We start from the raw sequence: 11,724 nt of genomic DNA, 5'->3' as shown, positions 1-11,724 counted from the left end.
TCTCTCTCTCTCTCTCTCTCTCTCTGTCTCTCACTCTCACACTCACAATTAAAAACATGCAGACAGCTTGTTGTCAAAAATCTTTATGTACAAATAACTGAAAAAAATCCTTCCAAACAATATTGATCGTTTGTTTGATCAGTTGATCGGTCAGTTGACAGAGGTGATGGCGACGAAGATGCTGTTTGTTATTGTTAAATGTACCTATAGGTCGGAAAGTCAGTGAACACAACACATACACACAAACACACAGTTACTGCAGCAGCTGACGAGTCAGAGGCTAGTAGGTGTGTCCCAGCTGTCGATCAAACGGTTTCCTAGCAACATTAATCTGACATCATATTATTGTATATATTTTCTCAATTACTTTTTTTTAATTAACTTAATTTTTTAATTGAAGGTTATTAATGAAGGTAACATCAAATGTTTTTAAGGGGCCATTACACTTTTTTCCCACCTTGGTCTGTGAGTCAATGGTCTGATGATGTAACAGTGATGTCATCAGGGTGACCTCTATTTGGGGCTGTTGTTTACTCAATCTACTGAAGTATTGATTACCTCGTTAGTTTTCTCTTGGTTGTGATGGGATAAATAAATCCATAAGTAAACAACATCTTAAAAAAACAGAAAGTCAAAACTATGATTTTTTTAAACAATAAAAATCTTTGAGAAGAGAAATGAGTCTGTCCCTTAAACTACTAGAAGGCCTTTAATGTGAAAGGGAGGGAGGAAGTACTGCTTCTTAAGCAACAGGAAACAGCAGCAGCAGTAAACACAAGCTTCTTAAAGACTCAAACAGGAAATCAAAAATAAAAGCCTCTTCCTCCCTCCAGGTGAGCTAAACATAGGCTCCACCCTCTACCTGAGGACTTCCTGTGGTTAAATAAACATAATACAAACATCTGGAGTTTTAACTTCACTGACCTCTGACCTCTGAGCTGGGACACTGGGACCTGGTCTGACCCGGTTCTGGCTCTTTGTGTGAATCTTACTCACAGAATGTGTGTTTGTGTGTGTGACTGTCACACACCAAGTTAAACCAGTTCAGTTCAGGATGTGGATCTGGATCAATGGGTCTGCTTCAGTCTAACAGTCACTCTTCCACAGTTTGATGGTCTTGTCGTTTTCCAGAGCAGCTGAGGCGATGATGTTTTCTGTTGGATGACAGGCGGTGGAGATCACCACGTCTAAAGAGAGACACAGCCAGGTTAGACCAGACAACAACCGGACTAAACTTCTTCTTCTGCTACTTCCTGTTTTCACACTGAGCTCAACATCTCAAACCAAAGACCTCCTCGGAGACCTCCCCCATCCCACCCATCAGACATGTGATACCTGACCAAGGAAAAGGAGGCTAGGAGACCAAGTTAGGGACCAAGTCCTGCTCAGGTAAACTTTCATACCTGTGTGTCCTTGTAGTTTCTGAACGATCTCTTTGGTCTGAAGGTTCCAGATGTAAACCATGCTGTCCTCAGAGCCAGACACGATCCACTGACACACCCACACACACACAGAGGTCAAAGGTTAAACCAGCCAAGTGTACAATGTCCCCCATTCTTGCAGTTTCATTGTGATGTCGCCTGATTGTCAGTTGTTACTGTTGTGTCAGTTGTTACTGTGTAATGTTCAGTACTCAGCAGAGGGCTGTGGGCCTCTCTGCCCTACGTTCTTCCTGTCAGGCTCTTACCTTCCCTCCTGTCACAGAGAAGTTGGCAAAGATGCAGTACTTCTCATTCTTATGACCGGTGTACGTCTTCAAACACTGAGGAGGAGACAAGAGGTTAGACTGCTGAAGACAGACAGACAGACAAATACACAGACAGACAGGTATACAGACAGACAAACACGTACACAGACAGACAGTACCTTTCCCTTGCTGTAGTCCCAGAGCTTCAACGTGCTGTGAACCAGAGAACACAGAGTTAACTGTATGAAATACACTGACACACCTGGAGGACAGGTAACCTTCAGAGCTCCACTTTCCTCTAAATAAAGCTGAACATATATTTTCAGGTGTCAGTGAACGCAGCACTCTGAGTATCCTGAGAGCTTTACAATCGCTGGCAAATATCACGGCAGAATAAATTATACAGAAAGATTTACTAATGGATCAACGAACATTAAGACTGTTAGCAAGGTTAGCATAGAGCTAGCTAAGTCTTACAAAACTTAGCTGGCTTCATTTAAGTATTAGTAAAGTTAACTTGAAGATTTGGTGAAGTGAATTGATGTTTGTAACGTTAACATCAGCTAAGTTTTCGTAAGAATAAGATAACATTAACTGTTAATGAGTTAACATGACGTTAACTGAGAGTTGGTACGGTTAAAATGACACTAGCTGTGTTAGCATAGGTAACATGAGGCTAGCTGAGAGTTAGCTAGCGTTATTTTAGCCAAACTAAGTGTTAGTGAAGTTAAAATGATCCTAGCTAAGTTTTAGTGAGTTAGCATGTAGCTAGAGACAGACAAACAAACAATCTTACATGAACTATAAACTCATGTTAAACTGTTTAAAGAAGAGCTTAATGTCATGTCCACAGTGTGACCTGCACAGCTGCTCACTGTGATGTCACTCACTTGTCCAAAGTTGCAGCCAGGATGTATTTTCCATTGGGAGAAAACTTGACAAAAGACACCGGAGGATTGTCGTCATCTGAGGACAGAGACTCAGGTTACTGTCACATCATGACTTGTTATCCTGTTTCTTTTCCACTGCTGTGATTTTACTGCCATTAAAGGGTTCATCTGTAATATTCTACTCACCAATCAGAGTCTTCAGACACTGTCCTGACGCTGTGTCCCAGATACGACTACAGACACACAGACAGACTGTTATTACCAGCAGTGTGGTAGTCTCAAGGTGGTTTCATGTGCTGTGTGTGTGTGTGTGTGTGTGTGTGTGTGGGGAAATGTACCAGAGGCCGTCATAGCTGCTGGAGACAATGAGCGAGCCGTCTCTGTTGAAGTGCACCTGGAGAACACAAAGACGGGGTCACAGGTCAGGGACTCCTATACAGCCTGGGTCTGTTGTGAGACGTTCACTGCCCTCATTTAACTGCTGTCACAAACCCACACCCTCCTCTGGGATGAGTTTATGTCCAGCAGCTTTCACACGTCTCTGAGGTAAGGGCCTGCGTCTACACAGAGTTTCTGCAGCTTCATTATACAAACCATGTGATCAGCTCGGCCTGAAGGAGGTGGTGATTGTTTTTGACCGTTTTCCATTATTGTACAGATCAGTCCCTCCAGAAAGTCTCCATGTCTCCATCGTAATAATTAACGCAAATTCAACAACTCCCCGTGAACTCTGTGCTCATTTCTGTCCTATCACAACTTTTCCTCAAATTTGAACAAAAATCATCAGTTTCCCTCCAGTTGAACCAATCAGACCAGTCCCTGACCAAAACCTTGATGATGTCACCAAACTCACTTCCTTGTTTGTGGTGTTGAACCATGTTGTGAAGCTGCAGACGTGTGACATGAATGTGTCACGTTCACCAACAAACATCACTGTTAAAGACGTGTGAAGACGTTCAGCCATGGTTTACATGAAAGGGTTAAACAGGTGTGTACAACACTGTGGAGGAACCACAGGTGTAGAGCTGCCGAAGCCTCCGGGACGACGCTCCACTGCTAAATAATATATCTACAGTCACATGATCACGTTGATGTTTTATCTACATTTGAAGAACCTGAAGATCCAATCGTCATTGAAGAGTCTGGAGGAGCAGAATCGCTTCTTTCTCCTGCAGTTTCATTTGCAAAAAAAACATCTGAAAACATTGCAACTTCTGTTGGCATTTTTAAGAAAAGCTTCTGCTAAATCAGCATCAACATGGGACTGACAGATCAAACGATTCATCAAGAATGAAAAGAATGGATAGAAAATGAACTGAAGTTAAATGTAATGTAGATAACCGTGGTCTCAGACTTATGATCCCAAACACACCTCAGAGCACATACTGCCGGTGTTACCACCCTCACAGTCCCAGACCTGAACATGATCCACAGTCTGTGGTGGAGCTCAAGAATCTCTCAGAACCAGTGAAGAGGTAAGTCAAAAATATCTGACTTTATATATTAAAGGATGTGTCGTCTTTAAGTCACTGAACTAAGGACAGGAACAGAGGTTCAGAGTTCACACCCACACCTGAGTCATTCACATAATACAGAATAACTGTCCATCACGACAGCAGTGGGGTCAAAGGTCAGAGGGCGGGACTTACAGCAGAGACGGGGTCAGAGTGAGCCGGCAGAGTCTTCAAACATTTTCCTGTTTTCACGTCCCAGATGCGAACGCTCTCATCAAACTGCAGACAGACAGGAAGAGTTTAACGTCTCTGAGAGAGAGAGAGAGAAAGAGAGAGAGAGGAGAGAGAGAGAGAGAGAGAGCTGCGTACCGATCCTGACACCACCAGATTAGACTGAGGGTTGAAGTTACAGCAGAACACGTAGTTACTGTGACCCTTCAGAGTCTTCAGACACTTCCCCTGGAGAGGGAGAGAGACACAGAGAGAAATAAATACATTTAAATGATCATCTCTAACTGAAATATGTGATTGATGTGTTGTTGTAGGTTTCATGGTGTGTGTGTGTGTGTGTGTGTGTGTGTGTGTGTGTGTGTGTGTTTGTGTGTCTTACAGAGTTGTTGTCCCAGATCTTGAGTGTTTTGTCGTCGGAGGCGGAGACCAGCAAGTTGGAGTCTGAAGACCAGGAGACATCAGAGATCCCCTACACACACAACAACACACAGATCCAGGATCAGAACCAGAACCATTCTGAATCCAGACTGTGTTCAGACCGGGGTGTCTCACCAGTTTGTGTCCCACGATGGATTTCTCAAACTTTCCGTCATATGCTCCCCAGATCTTTATCAGCTTGTCAGCAGCTGCACAAAGATGTTACCATGGTTACTGCATCATTATCATTACAGCATCACAGTGTGGACAGTTTCATTGTCAGCCTGTGGCATGGGTGTTACTGTGTGTATGTGTGTGTGTCTTACAGGAGCTGGCGAGCCACTCTCCGTTGGGGCTGAACTTGACGGAGGAAACAGCCTTTGTGTGTCCGGCCAGTGTGAACTTCACTGTGTAGTTTGGTTTTGCCGGGTTAGACTGAAAACACACACACACACACACACACACACACACACACATCAGTTTCCACTGACACACTGGTGTACTGTAGTCACTGAGCTCAGCAGCAGATCATCACTGGACTCATTTCTGAAGGATTATTGATTAAGAGTTTTCTGCTCAGACCACATCAGCCCAGGTCTGAATCCAAAACCATCTGGACCAGAGTAATTCAGTGTCAGATTCACGAAACTCTTATTCTGCCTATGGAAACAGAAAATGCTTTGGAGCTGCTCCACAGCCTCTTTTCACTGCGTCATGAATCAGACAACACAGAGCCACGGTCCCAGGGGAAGGACTGTCCGCCAGACTCACCTTGCTGCCGGAGCCCGAGGACGCTGAAGGCTGTTTGATGTTTTCTGTCTCTGGTTTCTTCTCCTCCGTCGCCATGTTGTCCTGCTCGCGGGCTGCTAGCCGCCGTTAGCTTCAGTTTGTTTTGATTCTGCTGCAGCGAAGCTAAAGCTAACCTAGCCCCTGATGCTAACGACGAGCTAACTGTGGCCTCTGCGGTCAGTGCAGGTCCCGTGGATCAGAACCGGTACCGTATTAACAACCTGAACCTCGTCTGGACCGGGTCTGGACAGATACAGATTCAGTGCTTGATCGCAGACGGAGGTTACACTGTTAGTTTTAGCTAGCCACTGAGCAAGAATGTGGCGAGCAACGTCGTTGCTACTGCGCAAGCGCGACAGAAAGTCAGACGGCGAGTGAAGAAGGTCAAAATACATAGGAAAATAAACACACTTAGTTTAGTGTGAATTTTTGGCCTGAAATGGGCAGTCCAGCTCTCTTCCCCTCTTTCATCACTCCTCCCTCACAACAGTGTTTTTACAGTTTTAACCACAAGACACATTCATTTTTGCAATGAAAATATACAAGTACATTAGATTCAAATGATTTGCTGGCAACAAGTGGCGGCAAGGCCGCATAGCTCGTAGTCTTTTGCAGTATATTTGTATATATTAGTATATTTTTTGTCGATTGATGTTTTTTATTCTGCATCGTCGTTTCGTCTGACGATGGAGAAAATAATGTACACAAAGGAAGAACTCCTGGCTTTACAGTTTACCAGATATGGAGTTAAACATCCCATACCGGCTTTATTTAAAAAGGAAATGTCCCCCCAGAGACTGAGACACCACTTCACCTCTGACCTGCTGAAACGTTTCATAAATGAACTTTGACTCATAAATTATTCTTACTTAATAATCACATTAAACAGTGTCCCAGCTCCATGCTGTTAATAGTACATGTTATATACTGATATTTACAGTAGACTGCATATGTTCTCTAGCAACATTTCATTAAAAAAAAAAAAAATTTTCATCAGTTTTTATTTTCCAAAATCCACTGTCAGTTTATTTACAATTTTGCAGCTGTGAGGAAACTTATGTTTTTTTCTGTGCATGTGTGTGTACTGATTTTTAAGATTTATATTTATGGAGAGATAGATTTTTTTAAATAGATTTGTTTATTGAAGCTTTTGACAAAAGTCATGTAGTTTTAATTATTATGATTATCTGTTTGTATCTGACTTTTATGGTCATTTATTTATCTCCATTTTTTTATGAAACTAAAATGCATGTATTATTTATGACTAATATTTTGCATACACAGTATTTACATGTAGCCTGTCTACTACATTATATCACATTTTATATATGTATACAGTAATAATAATAAACTTTATTTATATAGCACCTTTCAAAACACAGTCACAAAGTGCTTTACAGGACTAGATCAAATTATAAAATACAGATTGGTGGTGGGGTGACAATGAGGTTCAGTAAAAATGGGATAAAATAATTCAATTAATCAATAAGAAACAGGAGGATGACTTCATATAATAATAGATTTAAGACATTAGTAGATTTAGACCGATCCCAGAAAAGCACAGCTATAAGAACGCACACAAATATTGTTTTATTTGTATTAGTTTATTCATGTATTTCTGTTTGATTATAGTTCACTCCAGTAATATTGTATGTACTGCATTATGTATTGTATTATTGTATTTGTTTTTATATTGAACTAATTGCCCTGGTTCTATTTATCTGGACCAGGAACAGCTGCAGTGCGCGGAGCGACCTGCGGGGGGCGCACAGACTGTCAGAGGAACAACAGCTGTTGGTGATATCCTCCAATTATTTACCGTTTTAACCGCTAAAGACCAGCTCAGTCTCCATGGCAACGGGCCGGCTGGTGGAGGTGTATCTGGACCTCCTGTCCCAGCCCTGCCGGGCGGTGCACATCCTACTGAACTGCGCCAAAATCCCGCATAGAGTCCACACCGTGGCTCTGAGGAAAGGTGAGCAGCTAACCAGCTACTAACCGAGCGGGTAACTAGTTAACTGACCCAATGACTGACCGGCCAGCACTGTGCTCAGTTAGCAGGCGGTCAGCTCTTTGAAGTCTCACTTTTTCCGCTCCGTACTTTCTTACTCGTGACCTCCGCCCCGTGAACTTTGACCCGGATCGTAGCGCTCGTCGCGGTTCAACAAAACTCTATTTAAATAAATGACAATTCAACGCGAACGTGTGAAATGTGGATCAGTAAGACTGATAGAACATAGCTGAAGATATAACACAAGTTAACAGCGGCTTCTAGTGTATTCGGCATGTTAATAACGTTTTAAACGAGAATAGAAATGTAATTTTTGCATTGTAGATTTATCCAGGCAGCATAACACACTGCGGGCTTTCAGCGGGGAAAGTTATAGAGGTCAGAGCTGGAGCTGAGGTCAATGAACAGGTAGTGGTTCAGGAGCAGTCACCACCTCTGAACACTGTAGTGGGTCTGAGGTGAACACTGCGGCGCGAGCCTTAAATCACGGGATTTCTGAATGGAGTTTGGTCTTCTTCTACTGTACAGGAGAGAACAGGACTCCAGACTTCACCAGGCTGAACCCCATGCAGAAGGTTCCTGTCATGGTGGACGACGGCTTCGTCCTCACTGAGAGGTACAGGCACGCACACAGAGCAGAGTTCGACATCAAAGCCAGGTCTGGGTTGGGGGGGGCATCATGTCAATGAATGTCCTCACAAAAATAAAAGTAAGTGTGTGTGTGTGTGTGTGTGTGTGTGTGTGTGTGTGTGTCAGCGATGCCATTTTGAAGTACCTGGCCACCAAGTACTACGTCCCAGAGCACTGGTATCCACGGCAACCGGAGAGACGAGCCCGAGTGGACGAATACACAGCCTGGCATCACAGTAACACACGACCACACGCTGCTAAAGTCTTTATACTGGAGGTACACACACACATTATCAATAGTCTGATTGACTAGTGTTGAAGTGATCCGACGGCCCTGATCACAAACACACCCGTGTCTGTCATGGCCCGTCTCAGGTGCTCCTCCCGGCTCAGTCTGGTACTCCGGTGGAGGAGGTGCGTTTGGTTCGTGCACTCTCTCAGCTCGACGACACTCTGGGGAAACTGGAGTCCATGTTCCTGCGCAGACAGCCTTTCCTCTGCGGCGATGACATCACTGTGGCCGACCTGCTCGCTGTCTGCGAGCTCATGCAGGTCAGAGGTTATGATTGGTTTAGATGGTGATCAGCTGACTGTAGACTAAGCCCTGCTCCATGACTTACTCTTGCTAACCTGTGGGTGTGTCTGCAGCCGGTGGGCAGTGGCAGGGACATCCTGCTGGATCGTCCTCAGCTGCAGAGCTGGAGGAGCAGAGTCCAATCGGCCGTTGGCGACGCCTTCGACCAAGCTCACGCCATCCTGTATGCCATCAGAGACCGCCGCCAAGCCAAGCTGTGACGTCATCACAGCAACGGTCCGAAGGAGTGATGTCACACAGAGGGCATGGCCTAGAGACTGAAAGAGGAGCCTTGAGCCTTACTTCTATTGATCTGATTGATTGATTGTTTTACTTTAATTGATCTGATTGGTTGTTTTTCTGATCAGAGCTGAGCTCAGCAGGAACATCACATGTAGGATATTTGGTCTGAGGCTGATCTTTTATCTCAATAACCAGTTACCCTCCAGCTGACCGACCGACTGTTTAACACCTGAAGACCAGTAAGCAAGAAGAGAAGGTGCAAGGAGCTGAAGCTCTTTAACTTTAATGTCTGATGATCAATAATCTGATAAGTGATGAATGAGTCTGAATTTCCACATGAAAAGGTTCAAAAGCTAGATATCCCAACTTTCCTACAGCACTTGAACACAACACAGGTCAGTGGGTTAGGTTAGTTTCTGGTGTTGCAACAATATTTTGATGTTGCAGGAAAATCCAGTGAAACTAAAGATTTCACAGCTGCAGTTTAAGATCAGAATCAGATCAAATGAATTCAATAATAATCAGATTAAATCACTGTAACAGGAAAAATGAAGAAGAGAAATAAAGTTTATTTTGACATTGCAATCCTTTGTTTTTACTCCTGACAGCTGTTCATCACTGTCGTCATGACGACACTAAAACTGACTTCATACACTACACTGTAAATATATATGTAAATAGAACGCAACAACATACTGAGGCATCAAAGTCAGTTTTAATGACATGATCTGTAACGAGAAAATATAAAACTCAGACTCAATGTTTTTGTCATTGATTCTTCATCCTGGAACAGAGGCAGGAGATCCTTCACTCAAGGTCCACTTACTGTTTTCAGCAGTGTCTTGTGGCTTTCATCAGTTGTACCTGTCAGACTGATGCTCACACTGAAACTGTGACTTTGCTTTAAACATGAAAACAGACAGAGACTGAAAAATATAAAAGACTTTATTAGAAAACATTACAAATTATTTACAGTGGAGTGTTTCAGTAGTATAGGTAGGAACAGCTCAATCTGATTGGTCAACTACAGTGGAACAGGGGGTGTGGCTTGGCTCCGTTTGGCTGGATGTTCCTCCTCCTCCTCCTCTTCTCCATCTCGTCCTCGTTTCCTGCTGGAGGAACCTGAGGCTGACTCCGCCTCCTGCAGGGGGAGGGGTTAGGGGCAGGATCAGTTTTACTAACTGTGTGTGTGTGTGTGTGTGTGTGTGTGGGGGGGGTGTTACCATAGCGGCACTGGGGTGTCCAGGGGGGTACATCAGCCTGTGAGCTGTCTCCGTCATCATTCGATCCTACAAACAATCAGAAATAGAAATGTCCTGACACGTAATCCAAAAACACCGGATCTTACATTTCCAATAATGCACCTTGATAGTGTCCTTCATTAAAGTACTTTTACTGTGAAAGTTACTGCAGGTGGAGTTAGTTACCTGTAACCAGGGGTGCCGCAGAGCTTCTTCTATAGTCATCCTCTTACTGGGATCAACCACCAACAGCTTCCTCACCACATCCTTCGCTGTAACACACACACACAAACACACACACACACACACACACACACACACACAGTAAACAGGCTGATGACAAAATAAGTACCTGTAGAATACCTGTTAAAGTACCTTGATCAGAGACGTGTTTCCATTTGGACTGAACCATAGTAAATTCCCCTCTTACGATCTGATCTGTGATGGACTGACGACCAAAACTCTCATGAAACGGAGGATAACCACCCAGACTGAGAGAGAGACAGGTAGAGAGAGAGAGACAGGTAGAGAGAGGAACAGGTTAACACTTGATGAAAAAGATGAGGGTGAGACAGGTCTGAAGGTGAGACAGGTGTGAGGGTGAGACAGGTGTGAGGGTGAGCCTACCAGACGAAGAGCAGGACTCCGAGGCTCCAGGCGTCCACAGCGAGGCCATACCCTGTGGTGGAGGCGTGGGTGAAGACCTCAGGAGCCAGGTAGGACGGGGTCCCACAGAGAGTCCTCATCAACACGGCCTCCTCCAGGATCCTGGACTGGTTAAAGTCTGTCACCTGACACACACACACACACACACACACACACACACATCAATAACTGTAAAAACATTAACTCAGCAGCTAGGATCCTGCTGAATTTCCAGTTGTGTGCACCTTGATGAGACAGACGTCGTCCTGTGAGGACAGCAGGACATTCTCTGGTTTCAGGTCCCTGTGGATGATCCCGTTACTGTGGAGGTACTGAAAACACACACACACACACACACACACACACACACACACACACACACACACACACACGAATGAAACACATCCTGTGGAACATTTGTTTTCTGTTTTCAGTTATCCAACAACAAACCGACCCACAATCCTCTGCTGCATCAGACATCTGCATTAAATCCTGATCTTTACATTCTGCTGACCGGGGGACAATAAAGACACAGCGATCTGCCTACAGGGCGCCGATGGTGAGCCCCCACCCTGTTGACCTCTGCCAGCTTCTCTGATGTTTCCGCTGCTGCAAAACGGATATTTACCTGTTACCATAGAAACAGCAGCTCACCTGGACCGCTCTGAGCATCTGGTAAAAGTAAAGTTTGGCAACAGACTCGCGAAGCTGCTGCTGAGACTTGACTTTGTGGAACAGTTCCCCTCCCTCCATCCTGAGAGTGAGGACAGAAAATCACCACACTGGCCCTTTAAATCAAGTTCTGACAGGTTGCAAACATGAAGACAAACATCGACTCACAGCTCCAACACGATGTAGTAACTGTCCTCCGTGTGATAGAAGTCCTCTGTCTTTATGAGACAAGGCTGCAGG

General features: G+C 44.3%; 3 protein-coding genes across 3 annotated transcripts in view; 1 reads left to right on the top strand and 2 right to left on the bottom strand.

Moving 5' to 3' along the window:
- Positions 1–67: 67 nt before the first annotated feature.
- Positions 68–5,817, bottom strand: LOC111649058 (WD repeat-containing protein 5-like). The gene is made up of 13 exons (XM_023398794.2): positions 5,451–5,817; positions 5,006–5,114; positions 4,815–4,888; positions 4,642–4,731; positions 4,401–4,490; positions 4,227–4,310; positions 2,916–2,971; positions 2,764–2,810; positions 2,578–2,653; positions 1,867–1,900; positions 1,688–1,762; positions 1,404–1,491; positions 68–1,187 (listed from the first exon to the last, which is right to left on the bottom strand). Exons 1-13 carry the CDS (start codon positions 5,523–5,525, stop codon positions 1,087–1,089), a joined length of 999 nt encoding a protein of 332 aa, XP_023254562.1. The 5' UTR covers positions 5,526–5,817; the 3' UTR covers positions 68–1,086.
- Positions 5,818–7,207: 1,390 nt separating this feature from the next.
- Positions 7,208–9,511, top strand: gstt2 (glutathione S-transferase theta 2). The gene is made up of 5 exons (XM_023398793.2): positions 7,208–7,443; positions 8,008–8,095; positions 8,236–8,386; positions 8,485–8,661; positions 8,758–9,511. The coding sequence occupies exons 1-5, from the start codon at positions 7,320–7,322 to the stop codon at positions 8,902–8,904; spliced, it is 687 nt and encodes a 228-aa protein (XP_023254561.1). The 5' UTR covers positions 7,208–7,319; the 3' UTR covers positions 8,905–9,511.
- Positions 9,512–9,853: 342 nt separating this feature from the next.
- Positions 9,854–11,724, bottom strand: part of chek2 (checkpoint kinase 2) — a 5,322-nt gene continuing 3,451 nt past the window's right edge. The window contains exons 6-13 of the mRNA XM_087171841.1: positions 11,653–11,717; positions 11,467–11,566; positions 11,058–11,144; positions 10,795–10,958; positions 10,543–10,658; positions 10,354–10,439; positions 10,150–10,215; positions 9,854–10,067 (exon numbers count right to left, since the gene is read on the bottom strand). Coding sequence (XP_087027967.1) covers positions 9,951–10,067; positions 10,150–10,215; positions 10,354–10,439; positions 10,543–10,658; positions 10,795–10,958; positions 11,058–11,144; positions 11,467–11,566; positions 11,653–11,717 — 801 coding nt within the window. The 3' untranslated portion in view covers positions 9,854–9,950. The remainder of the gene's footprint in view (positions 10,068–10,149; positions 10,216–10,353; positions 10,440–10,542; positions 10,659–10,794; positions 10,959–11,057; positions 11,145–11,466; positions 11,567–11,652; positions 11,718–11,724) is intronic.

Source organism: Seriola lalandi, unplaced genomic scaffold (assembly GCF_002814215.2).
Source record: "Seriola lalandi dorsalis isolate HSWRI2012SDOR001 ecotype SW California unplaced genomic scaffold, Sedor1 jcf7180002049912, whole genome shotgun sequence".
NCBI lineage: Eukaryota > Metazoa > Chordata > Actinopteri > Carangiformes > Carangidae > Seriola > Seriola lalandi.
The sequence above is the reverse complement of the archived record's forward strand: the minus strand, read 5'-3'. Positions and strand labels throughout refer to the sequence as shown.